The following is a 19,232-nucleotide window of genomic DNA, read 5'->3' as shown; positions in this document are numbered from 1 at the left end:
GCTGCGTGTCCCTAGGGGGGTCAGGAGGGAAGGGGGGGCACCAGCCGGGTGAGGTGGGGGGGGGGGGGGCTCTGGCTGCCTTTCCCCCTTCTCCCCCCCACCCCGGGGGCCTCCGCCAGCCCCGCACAATGGCCCAGACAAAGGCCGTGCTTGCTGGAGCCCATTTGTAATTCAAAGAGGGGCCAGGGGCCCCCCACGCCTCGGCCCCAGCTGCCAGCCCGGACCCCCCCATAGGTGGGTATGCAGTGAGGGGCGGGGGGGGCTGCGTGCCTCAGTTTCCCCGAGGAAAGGGGGTCCAGCTGTCACCCCCCGGCTCCCCAGGTTGTGCGTGGGAAACCCGTGGCTGCATCCTTGGGGTGCTGGGGAGGGAACTCAGGCGTCTGGGCCCCCCCGGCACAGCACCCCGATGAGCCGGTTGGGCTTGCCCTCCTCTCGCTCCCCTTTGAAGGGTGCCGGGGCTGCCGGCCAGGGCGGGGAGAGGCCCCGGTGAGTCACCGGAGCCCTCGGCGGGTGCCCGGGGGGGTCCCCGGGCGGCTCCCCAGCACCCAGCCCGGCTATGGGGTGTCCCCCCCCCCTTCCTCCCCCCCGCGCACCCATCCGACCCGTTCTGCTGCCGGGGCCCCCGGGCCCGGCTCTGCACCGTCCTGCCCGGCACCCACGCCCTGGGCCCGATGCCGGCTGCCAGGATGGGTGCCAGGCGGGCTGGGGGGGGGGCTGCACCCACGTCCCCCTCCGCCCCGCTGAGCCCCCGTGGGCATACGGCCCACCTCCCCGCTGCCCGTGCCTGCAGTCCATTCCAGTGTTCCCAGTCCTTCCCAGTTTGTCCCAGTAACCCCCCAGTCCTGGTGCGACGGGGCCGGCCGGAGCGGCATGGCGGGCCTGGCACCGGCGTGGGGTGCGGGGACCCCCGCGTGCTGGGGTGTCACAGCCTGCGGCAGTCACACGGAGGGGGGTGGGGGGGGTGTCACGCGCGTGCTGTATGTGCGCGCCCCGCGTCTGCAACGCGCGTGTGCGCAACCTGTCTGCGCGTGCAACGCGCGGGTGGACGGGCCGGCGTCCGTGTGCGCAATTCACACGCGTGGGTGGGTGTGCGCAACGCCCACGCCTCTCCGTGCCCTTCTCCATCCCCACTCTCCGCCAGCGGGCAGCACACCCCCCCCCCCCCCGCCGCCCTCCACGCCGTGCCCGGGCCCGCGCTGTCCCCCGCTGCCGCCGGTGCGGGCGGGGCCGGTACCGCCGGCGGGGCCCTGGGGGGGGGTGGCTGGGGGGGGAGAAGCGGCGGCGGCGGCGCCTTTAAGCGCGGCGCAGGTCGGTGCAGCGGCCGGCCCCGCCCCGGCGGGCGCGCGCGGGCGGCGGGAGGGGCGCAGGCGGCGGCGCGGGGCGCAGCGGGCACCGGCGGCAGCGGCCGCACCGCGCCATGGGCGCTCCGCCCGCCCGCGGGGCCGCGCTCCGACTGCCGCCGCCGCCGCCGCCGCCGCTGCTGCTGCTGCTGCTGCTGCTGCCGCTGCCGCTGCCCGCGCCGGGCCAGCCCCGCCGCCCGCCCCCGGGACCCGCCACCGGCACCGGCATCGCCACCGGCACCGGCGTCGGCACCGGCGTCGGCACCGGCACCTGCCCGCCCGGCGCCTTCCTGCCGCTGCTTCGGCCCCGCGGCGGCACCGGGGACAGCGGCGGCTCCGGCGGCACCGGGGACAGCGGCGGAGCGGGGCCCTCCTCGAGCACCGGCGCTTCCAGCGGCACCGGGGACAGCGGCGGCGCCGGGCCCTCCCCGGCCACGGGCGGCTCCGGGGACCGCGGCGGCGCTGGGACCGCACCGGGCGCCGGCGCTTCCAGCGGGGTCGGCGGCGGCGGCGGCGGGGGTTGCCGAGGCATCAGCGGCACCGGGAGCCCCGGCGGCAGCGGGGACGCGAGAGGCAGCGGGAGTCCCGAGGGTGCCCAAGGCCATGGAGGCACCGGGAGCACCCAAGTCCCCGGGGACACCGGGGATACTGGACACGCTGGGGAAACTGGGGACACCGACATCCCCACGGAGCCCAGGAGCACCAGGGACGTGAGGAGCACCGGGGATGTTCGGCACGCTGGGGACACCAGGGGCACCCACGTCCCCAGGAACACCAGGGCTACTGGACGCACTGGGGAGACTGGGAAAGTCCCCAGGGATAACAGGAACACCAGGCATGCTGGACATAATGGGGACACTGGGAAAGTCCCCAGGGATACCGGGAACACTAGGCATACTGGACGTAATGGGGACACTGGGAAAGTCCCCAAGGGTACCAGTAGCACCAGGGGGATGACGGGCACTGGGGATGCTGGGAACCCCCTGACCATGGGGGCCACCAGAAGCCCCGTGACCCCCAGCCGCTCCCGCCGGCGCCGCAGCCCCAACACGGCGCCACAGTTCCAGCCCTCCAGCTACCAGGCCTCGGTGGGGGAGAACCAGCCGGCGGGGACGCCGGTGACGCGGGTGACAGCGGTGGACCCCGACGAGGGGGAGGCGGGCCGGCTGCACTACGCCATGGCTGCCCTCTTCGACAGCCGTTCCGACGCCCTCTTCGCCATGGACCCCGACACCGGCGCCGTCACCACCGCCACCCCCCTGGACCGCGAGAGCAAGAGCACCCATGTCTTCCGGGTGACGGCTGTGGACCACGGGACACCCCGGCGCAGCGCCATGGCCACATTGACGGTGACGGTGAGCGACGCCAACGACCACGACCCGGCCTTTGAGCAGCCTGAGTACCGGGAGAGCGTGCGGGAGAACCTGGAGGTGGGCTACGAGGTGCTGACGGTGCGGGCCACTGATGGGGATGCTGGTCCCAATGCCAACGTCCTCTACCGTCTTCTCAATGCCGGCGGCGCCAATGAGGTCTTTGAGATCGATCCCCGCTCAGGCGTCATCCGCACCCGTGGCCCCGTGGACCGCGAGGCGGTGGAGGCCTTTGAGCTCTTGGTGGAGGCCACGGATCAAGGCCAGGAGCCAGGACCCCGCAGCGCCACGGCCACCGTCCGCATCGCTGTGGAGGACGACAACGACAACGCGCCGCAGTTCAGTGAGAAGCGTTACGTGGCGCAGGTCCCCGAGGATGTGGCGCCCAACTCGGCCGTGCTGCGGGTGACGGCCACCGACCGCGACAAGGGCAGCAACGCCCTGGTGCACTACAGCATTGTCAGCGGTAACACCCGCGGCCACTTCTACATCGACGCGCAGACGGGCGCGCTGGACGTGGTCAGCCCCCTGGACTATGAGGTTAGCAAGGAGTTCACCCTAAGGATCCGGGCGCAGGACGGTGGCCGCCCACCCCTCTCCAACATCAGCGGTTTGGTCACCATCCAGGTGTTGGATGTCAACGATAACGCCCCCATCTTTGTCAGCACACCCTTCCAGGCCACCGTGCTGGAGAACGTGCCGGTGGGTTACTCCGTCATCCATGTTCAAGCCATCGATGCCGATTCAGGTGACAACGGCCGGCTGGTCTACACCCTCCTGGAGACCGGCGCCGGCTTCCCCTTTACCATCAACAACAGCACCGGGTGGATTGTGGTGGCCTCCGAGCTGGACCGGGAGGCGGTGGACTTCTACAACTTCGGGGTGGAGGCACAGGACCAGGGTAACCCCCCCATGGCCTCCTCAGCCAGCGTCAGTGTCACCATCTTGGATGTCAATGACAACAGCCCCGAGTTCACGCAACGGGAGTACAGCGCCCGCCTGAACGAGGACGCGGCGGTGGGCACCAGCGTCCTCACCGTCTCCGCTGTTGACCGTGATGCCAACAGCGTCATCACTTACCAGATCTCCAGTGGCAACACCCGCAACCGCTTCTCCATCACCAGCCAGAGCGGCGGTGGGCTCATCTCCCTCGCCCTGCCCCTGGACTACAAGCTGGAGCGGCAGTACCTCCTCACCATCGCCGCCTCTGACGGCACCCGCCAGGACATGGCCCAGGTGGTCGTCAACGTCACTGACGCCAACACCCACCGACCCGTCTTCCAGAGCTCCCACTACACTGTCAATGTCAACGAGGACCGGCCAGTGGGCACCACAGTGGTGGTCATCAGCGCCACGGATGAGGACACAGGGGAGAACGCCCGCATCACCTACCTGATGGAGGACAGCATCCCCCAGTTCCGCATTGCCGCCGAGACGGGGGCCGTCACCACCCAGATGGAGCTGGACTACGAGGACCAGGTGTCCTACACCCTGGCCATCACGGCGCGTGACAATGGCATCCCACAGAAGTCCGACACCACCTACCTGGAGATCCTGGTGAGCGACGTCAATGACAACGCACCCCAGTTCCTCCGTGACTCCTACCAGGGCTCCGTCTACGAGGATGTGCCCGCCTTCACCAGCGTCCTCCAGGTATCTGCCACTGACCGTGACTCAGGGCTCAATGGCAGGGTCTTCTACACCTTCCAAGGGGGTGATGATGGGGATGGCGACTTCATCATTGAGTCCACCTCTGGCATCGTCCGCACCTTGCGCCGCCTCGACCGGGAGAACGTGCCGCTCTACGCCCTGCGGGCGTTCGCTGTTGATAAGGGGGTCCCGGCCAAGCGGACACCGGTGGAGATCCAAGTGACAGTGCTGGACGTCAATGACAACCCGCCCGTCTTCGAGCGGGATGAGTTTGACATCTTTGTTGAGGAGAACAGCCCCATTGGGCTAGTGGTGGCCCGGATCACAGCCACTGACCCCGATGAGGGCACCAACGCCCAAATCATGTACCAGATCGTGGAGGGCAATATCCCTGAGGTCTTCCAGCTGGATATCTTCTCCGGCGAACTCACCGCCTTGGCCGACCTGGACTACGAGTCCAAGGCGGAGTACGTCATGGTGGTCCAAGCCACCTCGGCCCCCCTGGTCAGCAGGGCCACCGTCCACGTTCGCCTTCGTGACGCCAACGACAACAGCCCCCAACTCAAGAACTTCGAGATCCTCTTCAACAACTACATCACCAACCGTTCGGGCAGCTTCCCTGGGGGGGTCATCGGCCGCATCCCGGCCCACGACCCCGACGTCTCCGACAGCCTCACCTACGCCTTTGAGCAGGGGAACGAGCTCAACCTGGTGCTGCTGGACCCCCACAGCGGGGACCTGCGCCTCAGCCCTGCCCTGGACAACAACCGCCCACTGGAGGCCGTCATGAGGGTCTCCGTCTCGGGTAAGACCCCTGTCCTGGGCTGGGGTGGCTTGGAGGCCCAAGGTTTGAGGCTGGGGAAGTGTTTGTGGGTGCTCCCCACCCTTCTACATGGCCCTGAGGTGTTTTGGGGGTCCCACCACCCCATTTTGACTGCCTCCTCCAGATCTGGGGGGGCGGATGATAATGGGGATGCTGTGCCCCCCAATCCCGACATCCCAGATGGAGGCAGTTGGGGTCCCCAGCTCCCCCTTTTGCTTCTCCACCCCCAACTTCAGCCCTGGGGTGTCTGGGAGGGTTCAATAACCCAGTGCATGTTTTGGGGTGTGGGGGGGGTCAGGACCCTGTAGCAGGGGTTTGGAGGGGCAGGACCCTGTGTGTATATTTAGGGGGGGGGTCCTGGCACCTCGCTGTGTGTGTGTTTGGAGGGGGCAGGGCCCACTGTGTGTGTTTGGGGGAGGTGCAGGGCCTGTGTGTGTATTTGGGGGGGAAGAGCCTGGTGTGTGCATGGGGGGGTCCTGGTACCCTTATGTGTATGTTAAGGGGGGCCCGATGGGTGAATCTGGCGGGGGCTCAGGATCCAGTGCAATATTTGGGGGTGGTCCTGGCACCCCAACGCATGTGTTTCCAGAAGGCCCCAACACTTGTATTTGGGGGGGGCACAGGGCCTGCTCTGTGGATTTGGGGGAGTCCTGGCACCCTGGCCTCTCTATTGGGGGGGTCCCCAAACCCAGTGCATCTGTTTGGGGGGGGTCACTGGTGGGAAGGGGCCAAGGGGGGGCTGTGCTGGCGGTGCTTGGCACCTTTTGGGCTGGGGGAGCTGGCGGGTGCTGCCGGGGGGGGTCACCCTGCGGTGGGGGAGTGGCTCCTCAGCCTCCCCCAGGCAGGGAGGGAAACTGAGTCATGGGCCATGTCGTGATGTCCCTTGTCCCCAGCCACGTGTCCCCCATCACCTCCTGTACCCCCCCAGACCCCCTTTGGGCTGGGGTCCCTGCTCCAACTTCACAAAGCGGGGGGGGGCCCAGGGCACAAAGGGTGGGGGCAGGGAGCCCCCCATGCCCAGGCTGTGCCCCCCCTCAACGCGGGGGCAGCCAGGAGGGGAACAAAGGGTCCGGCCATAGCTGGGCCCCCGCGGCCGCAGCCATGGCAACCCCCCCGCCGGCCACCGGCCACGGGCCACCGGGCAGCCCCAGCCCCCTGCCACCCCCCCACCCCGGCGTCACCCCCTTCTCCCTCCCCCCGCCCTCCCCCACTCTCCCTCCATCCATCTGTCCGCCCACCGCCCGCTCTCCATCTGTCCCATGTCCCGCTGCCCCTCATCCTCGCCAGGAGGAGGAGGAGGAAGGTGGGTGCCCCAGTGCCGGGCAGAGCCTTTGCCCCCCACCCCCTCCCTGCCCCATGGCACTGCTGGGTGAGTCAGGATGGGTGCCCCGTAGCCAGCGCTGTCCCCATCCCGCGGTGGCCATCCGGATGGGTGCCCCAGAGCAGGTGCTGTCCCCATCCCGCGGTAGCTGAGCAGGACGGGTGTCCCGTACTAGTGCCATCCCCCTCCCATGGTGGCCAAGCGGGACCGGCACCCCACAGCCAGCACCGGCCCCATCCCATTGGCTCCATCCTGTGGTGGCCGAGTGGGATGGGTGCCCCATAACAAGCACCAGCCCCATAGCCATCCCCATCCCCATCCCGCCATCCCCATCTCATGGTGGCCAAGTGAGATGGGTGCCCCATAGCCAGCACTGTCCCCATCCTGAAGTGGCTGGGTGGGACCGGCGCCCCATAACCAGTGCTGTCCCCATTCCGTGGTGGCTGAGTAGGTCAGGCACCCCATAGCCAGCACTGTCCCCATCCCATGGTGGCCAAGCAGGACGGGTGCCCCATCACCACCGCCGTCCCCATCCTGCGGTGGCCGGCACTGCCACTGACCCCTCCACATCCCCCCCCACCAACAGACGGGGTCCACAGCGCGACGGCCCAGTGCACGCTGCGGGTGACGGTGATCACGGACGAGATGCTGAGCAACAGCATCACCCTGCGCTTGGCCGACATGTCCCAGGAGCGATTCCTCTCCCCCCTGCTCAGCCGCTTCCTGGAGGGGGTGGCAGCTGTCCTGGCCACCCCCCGCCACCGTGTCGTCCTCTTCAATATCCAAACGGACACGGACGTGGGGACCGCCCGTATCCTCAACGTCAGCCTCTCAGTGCTGCTGCCCACCTCGGGGCACGGCGCCCGCTTCTTCTCCTCCGAGGAGCTGCAGGAGCGGCTCTACCTCAACCGCTCGCTGCTGGCCGCCATCTCGGCCCAGCGGGTCCTGCCCTTTGACGACAACATCTGCCTGCGCGAGCCCTGCGAGAACTACATGCGCTGCGTCTCCGTCCTCCAATTCGACAGCTCGGCGCCCTTCCTCGCTTCTGACACCATCCTCTTCCGCCCCATCCATCCCGTCACCGGCCTGCGCTGCCGCTGCCCGCCCGGCTTCACCGGCGACTACTGCGAGACGGAGATCGACCTCTGTTACTCCAGCCCGTGCGGCAGCAACGGGCGGTGCCGGAGCCGCGAGGGCGGCTACACCTGCGAGTGCCACGAGGATTTCACCGGTGAGAGCCCGGCGCGTCCGTCCCTGGTATCACCTTGTCCCGTTCCCCTTCGGCCCTCCAGCAGTGATCCTGTCCTCTTGGTGTCCATCCTCATCATCCCTTCAGCCAGCTCCCCTTCATCTACCCCTTCTCAGCTCTCCCTCCATCATCCCTTCAGCCAGCTCCTCTGCAGCCCTCCGTCCTCTATCCATCCCTTCCTTTTGGTGTCCATCCTCATCATCCCTTCAACCAGCTGCCCTTCAACTATCCCTTCCTCAGCTGTCTCTCCATCATGCATCACCATCATCCCTTCAGCCAGCTCCTCTGCAGCCCTCTGTCCTCTCTAACTTCTGTCCCTCCATCATCCAGCTCCATCATCCCTTCCTCCTTCCCTTCAGCTCTCCATCCCTCCATCATCCTTCCCCCAACATCCCTTCACCCCACTCCCCCTCAGCCCTCCATCGTCTGTTCCTTCTGCTGTCCCTCCGTCATCCATCCCCATCATCCCTTTGTCCTACTCCAGTCCTCCATCAGCCATCCCCATCAGACTTCATCCCATCCCTCCTCAGCCTTCCTCATCTACCCCTTCTTCTGCTGGCCCTCCACCATCCATCGTGGTCATCCCTTCAGCCTGCTCCCCTTCAGCCCTCTGCCACCCCTTCCTTCCTCAGCTGTCCCTCTGTCAGCCATCATCCCTTGGCCATCCCTCCGGCCATCCCTCCCTCCCTTCCCCTCCAGCCATCTCTCCATCCTCCCTCCCTCCCCTTTGTCCCCAACACCTTTATCTTCCTCCTCTCTTCCATCTCTCCACCTTCCTCCCTCCTCTCACCACCCTGCCCCCCTCCCTCTGCCCTGTCTCCCTATTGTCCCCCACCCCTCACCCCCTCCCACGTCCCCCCTCCTGTCCTCCCATCACCCTCCATGTCTGGTCCCCTGTCCCCTCTGTCCCTCCACCCCAGTGAGGTCCCTGCAGGAGGTCGGCGGGGGAACTGGGACACTGGTGGCGCCAGAGCCTGGGGGACACCCTGGGGTGCAGGGAGCCCCACCACGGTGGCCCAGCCATCTGCTCCCCACCACGGCTGGCCTGGGGGGGGGAGACGGGACACACCATGGTCACTGGGAGACTGGTGGCACTGGGGACAGCCCCCACCTTCCCTGGGGACCCCTGGGCACCCCCAGCCCCCACGGGACACACGGGTGGGGGGGTGCCAGCTGGTGGGGGAGGGGATGCTGGGGGGGGGGCTTTGACTCAGTTGCCATGGTGACAGGAGGTGGTTGCCACGGCAATGGAGCTGGGGATAAAGCCTCTCTGGAGCTGATGGGGGGGGGGATGAAGAGGGGATCCCCACCCCCCCATCCCCCCTTTTGGGGGTGCAGGGGGTGCCCGGCACCCTGGGCCTGGTGCCGGGTGCCAGCTGGGCCTCGCGCAGGGGAGCGCTGTGAGCTGAGCGCCCGGGGGGGTCGCTGCGCCCCGGGGGTCTGCCGCAACGGGGGCACCTGCCTCAACCTGCTGGTGGGGGGGTTCCGCTGCCAGTGCCCCCCCGGGCACTACGAGAAGCCCTTCTGCACCATGAGCACCCGCAGCTTCCCCCCACGCTCCTTCCTCACCTTCCGCGGCCTCCGCCAGCGCTTCCACTTCACCCTCACCCTGACGTGAGCCCTGCGGGGGCAAGGGGGGACCCGTGGGCATCATCTGGGGCGATGGGGTGTGGGGTTATGGGTGTCCCATGGGCAGTGGTGTGTGGAGTGATGGGTGCCTCGCTGGCATCAATTTGGGGTGTGGGGCGATGGGTGTCCCATGGGCATTGGATGGGGTGTGGGGTGATGGGTGCCCCGTTAGCATGAGACGGGGTGGGGGGGTGGGGGGCAATGGGGTGTGGGGTGATGGGTGTCCTGTTGGCATCATTTGGGGTGTGGGATGATGGGTGCTCCATTGGCATCATCTGGGGTGATGGCGCGTGGGGTGATGGGTGTCCCATGGGCAACGGGGTGTGGAGTGGTGGGGTGACCCCTTGGCATGGGGACAATGGGGTGGGGGGCACCCCATGGGGGCAGTGGGGCAGGGGGTGATGGGTGCCAGTGTGTCCCGGTGGGTGCAAGGTGATGGGCCATGGGGCAGGCTAGGGAGTTGTGGGGTGATGGGGCATGCTTGGGGGGCATGGCAGGGGGCCGGGGGGGTGATGGGCAGAGCCTGGCACTAGTCCCTGCACCAGGTTTGCCACCAAGGAGCGGGACGGGCTCCTGCTCTACAATGGGCGCTTCAACGAGAAGCACGACTTTGTGGCGCTGGAGATCGTGGGCGAGCAGGTCCAGCTCACCTTCTCAGCAGGTACAGGCACCGCGCCTGCCGCGCCCCGGCACGGCATCCCCGGCATTCCCTCCCGGGCATCGCATGCCTGGCACTGCCTGGCACTGCATCCCTGGCACTGCATCCCATGCTGTACCTCCCCAGCACTGCCTGGCACTGCATCCCTGGCACTGCATCCCATGCTGTACATATCTGGCATCGCATCCCGGGCATCGCATCCCTGGCACTGCCTGGCACTGCATCCCTGGCATGTGTCCTGGGTATCACATCCCTGGCACTGCGTCCCATGCTGTACATCCCTGGCACTGCCTGGCACTGCACCCCAGGCATTACATCCCTGGCACTGCATCCTGGGCATTGCATCCCTGGCACTGTATCCTATGTGTCGTGTCCCTGGCACCACATTCTGGGCACTGCCTGGCACTGCATCCCATGCGTTGCGTCCCTGGCACTGCCTGGCACTGCATCCCAGGCATCCCGTCCCTGGTGCTGTCCCCATGGCACTGCAGCCCTGGCACTCCCATCACTCTGCTCCCCCCCCTGTGCCCCCTCCCCGGGCTGTTCCCGCTGCCTGACCACTGGTGCCCACAGGTGAGACCACCACCACGGTGTCACCCTTTGTGCCGGGTGGTGTCAGCGACGGGCAGTGGCACCGGGTCCAGCTCCACTACTACAACAAGGTGGGGGCACTCTGGGGGGCACAGGGTTTTGGGGGGGAGTGGGGTGAGGTTTGGCGGGGACAGAGGAAGAGGGGATGGAGGGTGAGAATTTGGGGGGACAGAGGTGGATGGGAGCAGGGTAGGGGTTTGGGGGGACAGAAGAAGAGGGGATGGAGGGGAGCGGGGTGGGGGTCTGGGGGGGATGGAGTGGAGCAGGGAGGGGGTTTTGGAGGATGGAGAGTGAGGGTTTGGGGGAGGGAGGGATGGGGTGAGCATGGTGGGAGTTGGGGCGATAGAGGGGAGCAGGGTGGGGGTTTGGGGGTGCTGGGGGGAAGAGGGAGGACGAGGAGCCAGATGAAGGCTGCGGGGCTGGGGGCAGCCCAGGTCCCACGGCTCAGGTGTTGCCTACAGCCGGTGCTGGGGCGGTCAGGGCTGCCCCAGGGCCCCTCGGAGCAGAAAGTGGCCGTGGTGACAGTGGACGACTGTGACACCGGCATGGCTCTCCGGTTCGGCCCCGTCCTGGGCAACTACTCCTGTGCTGCCCAGGGCACCCAGTCTGGCAGCAAGAAGTAAGGCGGGGGGGTCCCTTGGGGTCCCCATGGGTGGGGGGGTCCCTTGAGGGTCCCTTGGGGTCCCCATGGGTGGGGGGGGTTAGGGGTCCCTTGGGGGTCCCTCGGGGTCCCCATGGGTGACGGTGGGTGCTGCAGGTCGCTGGATCTGACGGGGCCGCTGCTGCTGGGCGGCGTGCCCACCCTGCCCGAGAGCTTCCCCATCCGCAGCCGGCAGTTCGTGGGGTGCATGCGGCACCTCCACATTGACCAGCGCCCCGTCGACATGGCCGCCTTCATCGCCAACAATGGCACCTTGCCCGGTGAGGGGCACAGGGGTGCACAGGGAGGGGGGCAGGGGGGTATGGGGCTGGGGAGATGACTGGGGGTGGGAGGGGGCTCTGCCCACTGGGTGTGGGTTGGGGTCTGGGGTCTGGGGGGTGCCAGGGCTGTGGAGTTGGAGGGGGATCCATGGGGCATGGAGCTGGGCAGCGCTTGGGGGTCTCTGTGCCCCATGGGCCTGAGAACGTGGGGCTGGGGGATATGGGGTAAAGGGGGTGCCGGGGCTGTGGGGCTAGATGGGGATCCAGGGGGCATGGGGGGCTGTGACCCTGGGCATGGGGACATGGGGTCGGGGAGTGCCAGGGCTGGAGGGGGATCAAGGGCATGTGGGGCTGCGACAGTGCCTGGGGGTCTCTGTGCTCTCTGGGCATGGGGCTGGGCCATATGGGGCTGTTGGGGTGCCAGGGTGTGGGGCTGGATCGAGGGCTGGGGGTGGCACCATGCCAGCACCATAGGGCTGGAGAATGGTTCAGGAGACTTGGGACCCAGTGACCGAGGGTCTCGGTGCCCCCCCAGCCATGGGGACATGGGACTGGGTCATGCCAGGCCATGGGGCTGGCTAGGAGGGGGCATGGGGCTGGGGTCCCAAGAGATGGGGGAGGGGGGGGTGAGCTCCATGTCCCCTCCCACAGGCTGCCCTGCCAAGAAGACCCTCTGCGATGCCAGCACATGCCACAACGGTGGCACCTGCGTGCACGAGTGGGACAGCTTCAGCTGCCGCTGCCCGCTGGGCTTTGGGGGCAAGACCTGCCAGGAAGGTATGGGGGGGGGCACCGGGGTGGCCATGGGGGTTCCATGGTGGGGGGTGGGGGTAGGTTGGCACCCACCCTACACCCCATCTACCCACAGAGATGGCGAGCCCCCAGCGGTTCCTGGGCAGCAGCCGGGTGTCCTGGAGCGGGCTGGCACTGCCCATCACCCTGCCCTGGCACCTGGGGCTGATGTTCCGCACCCGCCACCCCCGCGGGCTGCTGCTGCGGGCCAGCGCTGGCCCCCGCGCCACCCTCACCCTCCAGGTGTGCCCCGCGGGGACGGGGTGGGGTATGGCTATGGGTGGGGGCCATTGGCATAGAGGGTATTGCCCTGGGGGCAGTGCCGGGGGCATATTGGCCTTGGGGGGGTATTGCCCTTGGTGGGGAGTTATTGCCCTGGGGGGGTACTTCCTTTGGAGGGGGGTATTGCCATAGGGGTATTACCGGGGGGGGGGGTGCTGCCCTTGGGGGGTATTGCCATGGGGGGGAGTATTGCCCTGGGAGGTGGCAGTGCCAGTGGGGTGGCCACCCGTTGGGGGGGGTATTGCACTCTGTGGGGTGTTGGCTTGGGGGACAGTGCTGGGGGGGGAATTACCCTTGGGGGGGGGTTGCCCCTGGGAGGGGGTATTGCCCTGGGTGGGGGATATTGCCCTGGGGGCAGTGCCAGGGCTGTGTTGTCCCCCCCGGGGTGCGGGGGGCACTGACGTCCCTCTCGGCAGCTGAGCGAGGGGCAGGCGGAGGCGGGCGTCTGGCAGGGGGGCTCCCGCCTGGCCTGGCTGCGGCTGCCCCACACCAAGGTCAACGATGGCGACTGGCACCACCTCCAGCTGGAGCTGCGGGGGGCCCCTGGCCGCCCCCCCCCCGCCACCCTCCTCCTCCTCGCCCTCGACTATGGCCGCCACCAGGTAGGCTGGGACCTCCGGGGTGGGGGGGGGAAACTGAGGCACGGAGCTGGCACACCTCTCTGCTCATCCCATGGGTGCCACCATGACACCCATGGGTGTCTGAGTGCCCCCCCCGTGCCCGCAGGCGGTGGCCGACGTGGCCGGGGAGCTGCAGGGGCTGCGGCTGCGGACACTGAGCGTGGGGGGGATGGCGGGTGACGGCGGCACCGTGGAGCAGGGCTTCCGTGGCTGCCTGCAGGTACGGGCACGGGCAGGGGGTGTTGGGTATAGGGCAGGGGGACACGGGACATTGGGCGTATGGGCAGAGAGGTGGTGGCAAAGGGACGAGGGGGTATGGGCTTGGGAACTCGGCATAGGGCGTGGGGACATGGGTACGGTGGGGCGGCACGGGTATGGGGACAGGGACGTGGGCGTGGAGCGTGGTTAAGGACACAGGCACGGGGCATGGGGACATCAAATAGGGACAGGGACACAGGGGCATGCATACGGGTGTATGGCATAGGGACATGGGATGTAACAGGCAGGGGGACATTGGTTGCATGTGGGGACACGGGCATGGGGACGTGGGCACAGGGACATGAGTATGGGCACAAAGCATGGGGACATGGGACATCTGGGCACAGGGACATGAGGCATGGGGACAGGGGGCGTATGGGCACAGGGGTGGTGGGCAAAGGGACAGGGGGGTATGGGCTTGGGGACGCAGCATAGGGCGTGGAGACACGAACACGGCAGTGGGGGCCAGGGGCATGGGCACAGGGACATGGGAACATGGGCACAGGGTATTGGCATGGGGACATTGAATGGGGACATGGGCGTATGGGCACAGGGAATGGGAACGTGGGACACATGGCAGTGGGATGTGGGGACATGGGGACGTGGGCACAGGGATGTGGGTATGGGCACAAGGCACAGGGACGTGGGACGTTTGGGCACAGGGGATGAGCACAGGGACATGGGTACAGGGACATAGGACGTGGGGATGGGGGGCACATGGGCACGGGGCTGTGGGGGCACAGGGACACGGCCCTGGGGCTGGGCATGGGGGCAGGGATGTGGGCACGGGCATAACTCCTGGGGCAGGGCTGGGGGTACGTTGATGTGGGGACGGGGTGGCATGGAGGGGGGGGGCCGGATTCTAGCGAGGGAAACTGAGGCACAGCAGGAGGGGTGACGATGTGGTCGTGACGCAGGGTGTGCGTGTGGGCGAGACGGCGGCCAGCGCGGTGGCACTGAGCGTGGCGCAGGCGGCGCGGGTGAACGTGGAGGGGGGCTGTGCCCTGCCCGACCCCTGCGACTCGGGGCCCTGCCCCCCCCACAGCTACTGCAGCGACGACTGGGACAGCTTCTCCTGCCGCTGCCACCCCGGTGAGTGCCTGGGGACACCCTGCACTGCCACCCCTCACTGTCCCCTGGGCACTGCCACTCCTGGCACTGCTGCCATTGCCATGGCCACCTTCCCTGGGCACTGCCACCCCCTTTATCACTGTCCTCAGGGCACTGCCACCCTCCCTGGACCCCCCCCATCATTGTCCCCAGGACACTGCCACCCCCATCACCACCCGCAGGGCACTGTCACCCTCCCTGGGCACTGCCACCTCCTTGTCACTGTCCTCAGGGCACTGCCACCCTTCCTGTCACTGTCACCTGGGCACTGCCTCCCCCCATCACTGTCCCCAGGGCACTGCCACCCTCCCTGGGCACTGCCACCCTCCCCGGTGACACCCCCTCTCTACAATGTCCCCAACCATGCCCGTCCTCGTGCCCAGGCTACTTCGGTGACAGCTGTGTCAGCGCTTGTGCCCTCAACCCCTGCCAGTCCCCAGCCACCTGCGCCCGCAAACCAGGCTCGGTGCATGGTTACACATGCGAGTGTCCCCAAGGTCACTTCGGTCCCTACTGCGAGCACAAGTGAGTGGCAGCGAGGGATGGGCACGCGCGAGTCGCACTCGCACATGCCCGTCCCTCTTGCTGAGTGTGTGAGGGGGCATGGTGGGTGTGCAAGGGACAGGGTGGGCACAGTGGCTGTGCAAGGGACATGATGCCTATGCAAGTGGCAGGGTGGCCGTGCAAGGGGCACAGTGGGCACAGGATGGGCACGGTGCCCGTGCAAGGAACACGCTGCCCGTGCAAGAACCATAGTGGCTGTGCAAGGGGCACGGTGGCCATGCAAGGGACAGGGTGGGCATGGGACAAGCAGGGTGGCGGTGCTGGATGTGGAGGCCGTGCCATGCTGTGCCACATCGTGCGATGCCACCCGGGCAGGGAGGCCCAGCCGTGCCCGCGGGGGTGGTGGGGCCACCCCACCTGCGGCCCCTGCAGCTGCGACGTCACCAAGGGCTTCGACCCCGACTGCAACAAGACGACAGGCGAGTGTCGCTGCAAGGTGAGTCCCCGTCCCCAGCGTCCCGTGCCCACGGTGACCCCAGGGGGATGGTGGCAACCCCCCCGAATGGTGCCACCCATCACCCCCCCCAGGAGAACCACTACCGCCCAGCGGGCAGCGACTCTTGCCTGCTCTGCGACTGTTACCCCACCGGGTCCCTGTCCCGCCTCTGCGATGCCACCAGCGGGCAGTGTCCCTGCAAGGCCGGCGTCATCGGCCGCCACTGCGACCGCTGTGACAACCCCTTCGCTGAGGTGACGGCCAGCGGCTGCGAAGGTGGGTGATGGGGCCTGGGTGCCACCATCAATCTGCTGTCACCCTGGGTGCCAGCGACTGGGCACCACTGTCACCCTGCTGTCACCCTCTGTCACCTTGCTGTCACCCTTCTGTCACCCTGGATGCCAGTGACCGAGTGCCACTGCTGTCACCCTGCTGAACCCCTGTGTCACCTTGCTGTCACCCTGGGTGCCAGCAACCAAGTGCCCCTGTTGTCACCTTGCTGTCAACCTGCTTTCACCCTGCTGTCACCTTGCTGTCACCCTGTGTCGTCTTGCTGTTACCCTCCTGTCACCCTGGGTGCCAGCAACCAAGTGCCACTGCTATCACCCTGCTGTCACCCTATGTCACCCTGCTGTCACCCTGGGTGCCAGCGATGAGGTACCCCTGCTGTCACCCAGCTGTCACCCTTCTGTCACCCTGTGTCACCTTGCTGTCACCCTGGGTGCCAGCGACCAGGTGCTCCTGCTGTCACCCTGCTGTCATCCTGGGTGCCACTGCTGTCACCCTGCTGTCACCCTGGGTGCCAGCGACCAGGTGCCACTGCTGTCACCCCAGCGTGATGCCCTGCTTTGCCCCACAGTCAACTACGACAGCTGTCCCCGTGCCATCGAGGCCAGCATTTGGTGGCCCCGCACCCGCTTCGGGCTGCCCGCCGCTGCCCCCTGCCCCAAGGGATCCATCGGTAGGTGGGGGGATGTGAGGACGGGGTGGGGGGTGGCACCGTGGTGGCAACGCTGAGATGGGGGTACACAAGACCATGGCACTGCTGAGACAGGGACAGGGGTTGTGACACTGTGGTGGCACTGCTGGGACAGAGCTCGGGGGGGGGGTGACGCTATGGTGGCACTGCTGGGATGGGATGGGGGCGGTGACACTGCGGTAGCACCACTGGGATGGGGTCAGGGAGGCAACACCATGTTGTCGCCACTGAGTTGAGAGGGGATGACACCATGGTGGTACTGCTGGGAGAGGGAAGGGGGGGTGACAGTGTGGTGGCACTGTTGGGATGGGTTGGAGGTGGTGACACCACAGTGGCACCACTGGGACAGGGCTGGGGGGTGACACAGTGGTGGAATCACTGGGACATCATGGGGGGAGGTGACACCATGGTGTCACCGCTGAGGTGGGGCGGGGGGATGACATGGTGGTGGCACTGCTGGGATGGAGCTGGGGTGGGGTGACACTCTGGTGGCACTGCTGGGACAGGACAGGGGGGTGACATGGTGGTGGTGGCAGAGCTGGGATGGGGCTGGGGGGGTGACGCTCTGGTGGCATTGCTGGCACGGGGCTAGGGTGGAGTGACCCGGCAGTGTCACCGCTGGGCCAGGGCAGGGGAGGTGACACCACGGTGTCACCACCGGGCCACCGTCCCCGCAGGCACAGCAGTCCGACACTGTGATGAGCACAAGGGCTGGCTGCCCCCCAACCTCTTCAACTGCAGTTCCCTGGCCTTCGCCGCCCTCCGGGCCTGGGTGAGCGTCCCCGGGGGCGGGGGACGATGGGGGGACGGGGACGTGGGGACGGTGACGATGCCACCACCGCCTCCCCGCTAACGATGCCGCCCGCCAGGCGGAACGACTGTCGCGGAACGAGTCGGCACTGGACCCGGCGCAGTCGCGGCGCGTGGCCCTGCAGCTGCACGATGCCACCCGCCGCACGGCCGCCTACTTCGGCAGCGACCTGCGCCTGGCGTACCGGCTGGCCAGCCGCCTGCTGCAGCACGAGAGCGCCCAGCGCGGCTTCCGCCTGGCCGCCACCCAGGACGTCCACTTCACCGAGGTGGGGCCCGACGCCGGGGCGATGGGCACCCTTGTGGTGGAGGGGGGTGTTGGTGCGGGAGCTCAGACGCCAGGGTGATGGGCACCCTCATGGGAAGGGGGGGGGTGTTGGTGCAGGAGCCCAGACGCCAGGGTGATGGGCAGCCTTTTGAAAGGTGCCAGGGCACCTCCTCCATGCCTTAATCTGCAGGGGAGCGTGGGCTGGTGGAGGAGGCCTGACACCAGGGTGATGGGCACCCTCGTGGGTGGGTTGGTGCAGGAGGCTGGATGCCAGGGTGATAGGCAGCCTTTTGGAAGGGGGTGCATGCTGGGTCAGGGCATGGCTGGGAGCAGCTGGCAGTGCCAGGGTGCCCCCTCCATGCTGTGATTCACAGGGCAGCATGGGCTGGTGGAGAAGCCCAGATGCCAGGGTGATGGGCACCCTCGTGGCAGCGGGGGGGGGTGGGCCTGTGTCTGCAGGGTGATGCTTGGAGAGGGGTGGATGGTGGGGCTGGCTGGCAGTGCCAGGATGCCCCCTCCCCTTGAGCTGTAATGGAGCATGGGCTAGTGGCAGGAGGCCCGACACCAGGGTGATGGGCACCCTTTGGAAATGGAGTGCATACTGGGGCAGGGAGTGCCTGGGAGCAGCTGGCAGTGCCAGGGCACCTCCTCCATTCCCTGCTCCCCAGGGAATCGCTGAGCTGTAGGTGGGGTGGGCTCAGTGCTCCCTTTCATAAGCCCAGATGCCAGGGTGATGGGCACTGCCTCACCCACAGATGGGGGGGGGTTTACAGCATACCTGGCACCAGCTGTCTGTGCCAGGGTACCCCAGCCCACAGAGCCTTGCAGGGAAGCGAAGCAGAGAGAGGGAGGGAAAAACCCTGCCCAGATGCCAGGGTGGCAGGCACCCGGCAGCACTGCCCACCCCTGCCCGTCCCGGCAGAACCTGCTGCGGGTGGGCAGCGCCCTGCTGGACACCAGCAACAAGCGGCACTGGGAGCTGATCCAGCAGACAGAGGGGGGCACGGCCTGGCTGCTGAAGCACTTCGAGGACTACGCCAGCGCCCTGGCGCAGAACATGCCCCAGACCTACCTCAGCCCCTTCACCATCGTCACCCCCAACATCGGTGAGCGGGGACACCCCCCCAGGGACGGGGACATGCGTGTGCCTGGGGAGGGGGCGGTGCTGGGGTCGTGGGTGTGCCTGGGAGATGTGTCCTGTGGAGACATGCCTGTCCCCAGGGACATGCATGTGCTACGGGGACATGCGTGTGCCTGGGGGACGTGTGCCTGAGGACGTGGGCATGGGTGTGCCTGGGGACATGTGTGTGCCTGTGTGACGTGTGTGCTGGGGACATGCTTGTGCCTGGGGACGTGGACATGTGTGTGCCCAGGGGACATGTGTGTGCCTGGGAACACGTGTGCTTGGGGGACATGATGTGTGCCCAAGGACATGTGTGCTGGGGACATGGACATGTGTGTGCCTGGGGGACATGCGTGCACCTGGGAACATGTGTGTGCCCAAGGACACCTGTGCACGTGGCGACATGGGCATGTGTGTGCCCAGGGTTGTGGGTTCCTG

General features: G+C 67.5%; 1 protein-coding gene across 2 annotated transcripts in view; it reads left to right on the top strand.

Annotated features, from left to right (window-relative positions):
* The first annotated feature begins 1,391 nt into the window (after positions 1-1,391).
* CELSR2 (cadherin EGF LAG seven-pass G-type receptor 2) overlaps positions 1,392-19,232 on the top strand; it is a 27,446-nt gene continuing 9,605 nt past the window's right edge. For both annotated transcript variants that reach the window (XM_069771957.1, XM_069771955.1), the window contains exons 1-19: positions 1,392-5,165; positions 7,091-7,735; positions 9,145-9,367; positions 9,928-10,043; positions 10,614-10,702; positions 11,093-11,250; positions 11,389-11,552; positions 12,204-12,329; positions 12,421-12,587; positions 13,043-13,228; positions 13,353-13,466; positions 14,422-14,596; positions 14,998-15,139; positions 15,494-15,614; positions 15,707-15,890; positions 16,474-16,575; positions 17,271-17,365; positions 17,463-17,672; positions 18,594-18,777. In XM_069771957.1, the coding sequence (XP_069628058.1) occupies positions 1,418-5,165; positions 7,091-7,735; positions 9,145-9,367; positions 9,928-10,043; positions 10,614-10,702; positions 11,093-11,250; positions 11,389-11,552; positions 12,204-12,329; positions 12,421-12,587; positions 13,043-13,228; positions 13,353-13,466; positions 14,422-14,596; positions 14,998-15,139; positions 15,494-15,614; positions 15,707-15,890; positions 16,474-16,575; positions 17,271-17,365; positions 17,463-17,672; positions 18,594-18,777 (6,949 nt within the window). In that variant the 5' untranslated portion in view covers positions 1,392-1,417. The remainder of the gene's footprint in view (positions 5,166-7,090; positions 7,736-9,144; positions 9,368-9,927; positions 10,044-10,613; positions 10,703-11,092; positions 11,251-11,388; positions 11,553-12,203; positions 12,330-12,420; positions 12,588-13,042; positions 13,229-13,352; positions 13,467-14,421; positions 14,597-14,997; positions 15,140-15,493; positions 15,615-15,706; positions 15,891-16,473; positions 16,576-17,270; positions 17,366-17,462; positions 17,673-18,593; positions 18,778-19,232) is intronic.

The sequence above is a fragment of the Haliaeetus albicilla genome, chromosome 26, assembly GCF_947461875.1.
Source record: "Haliaeetus albicilla chromosome 26, bHalAlb1.1, whole genome shotgun sequence".
NCBI classification, from domain to species: domain Eukaryota; kingdom Metazoa; phylum Chordata; class Aves; order Accipitriformes; family Accipitridae; genus Haliaeetus; species Haliaeetus albicilla.
The sequence above is the reverse complement of the archived record's forward strand: the minus strand, read 5'-3'. Positions and strand labels throughout refer to the sequence as shown.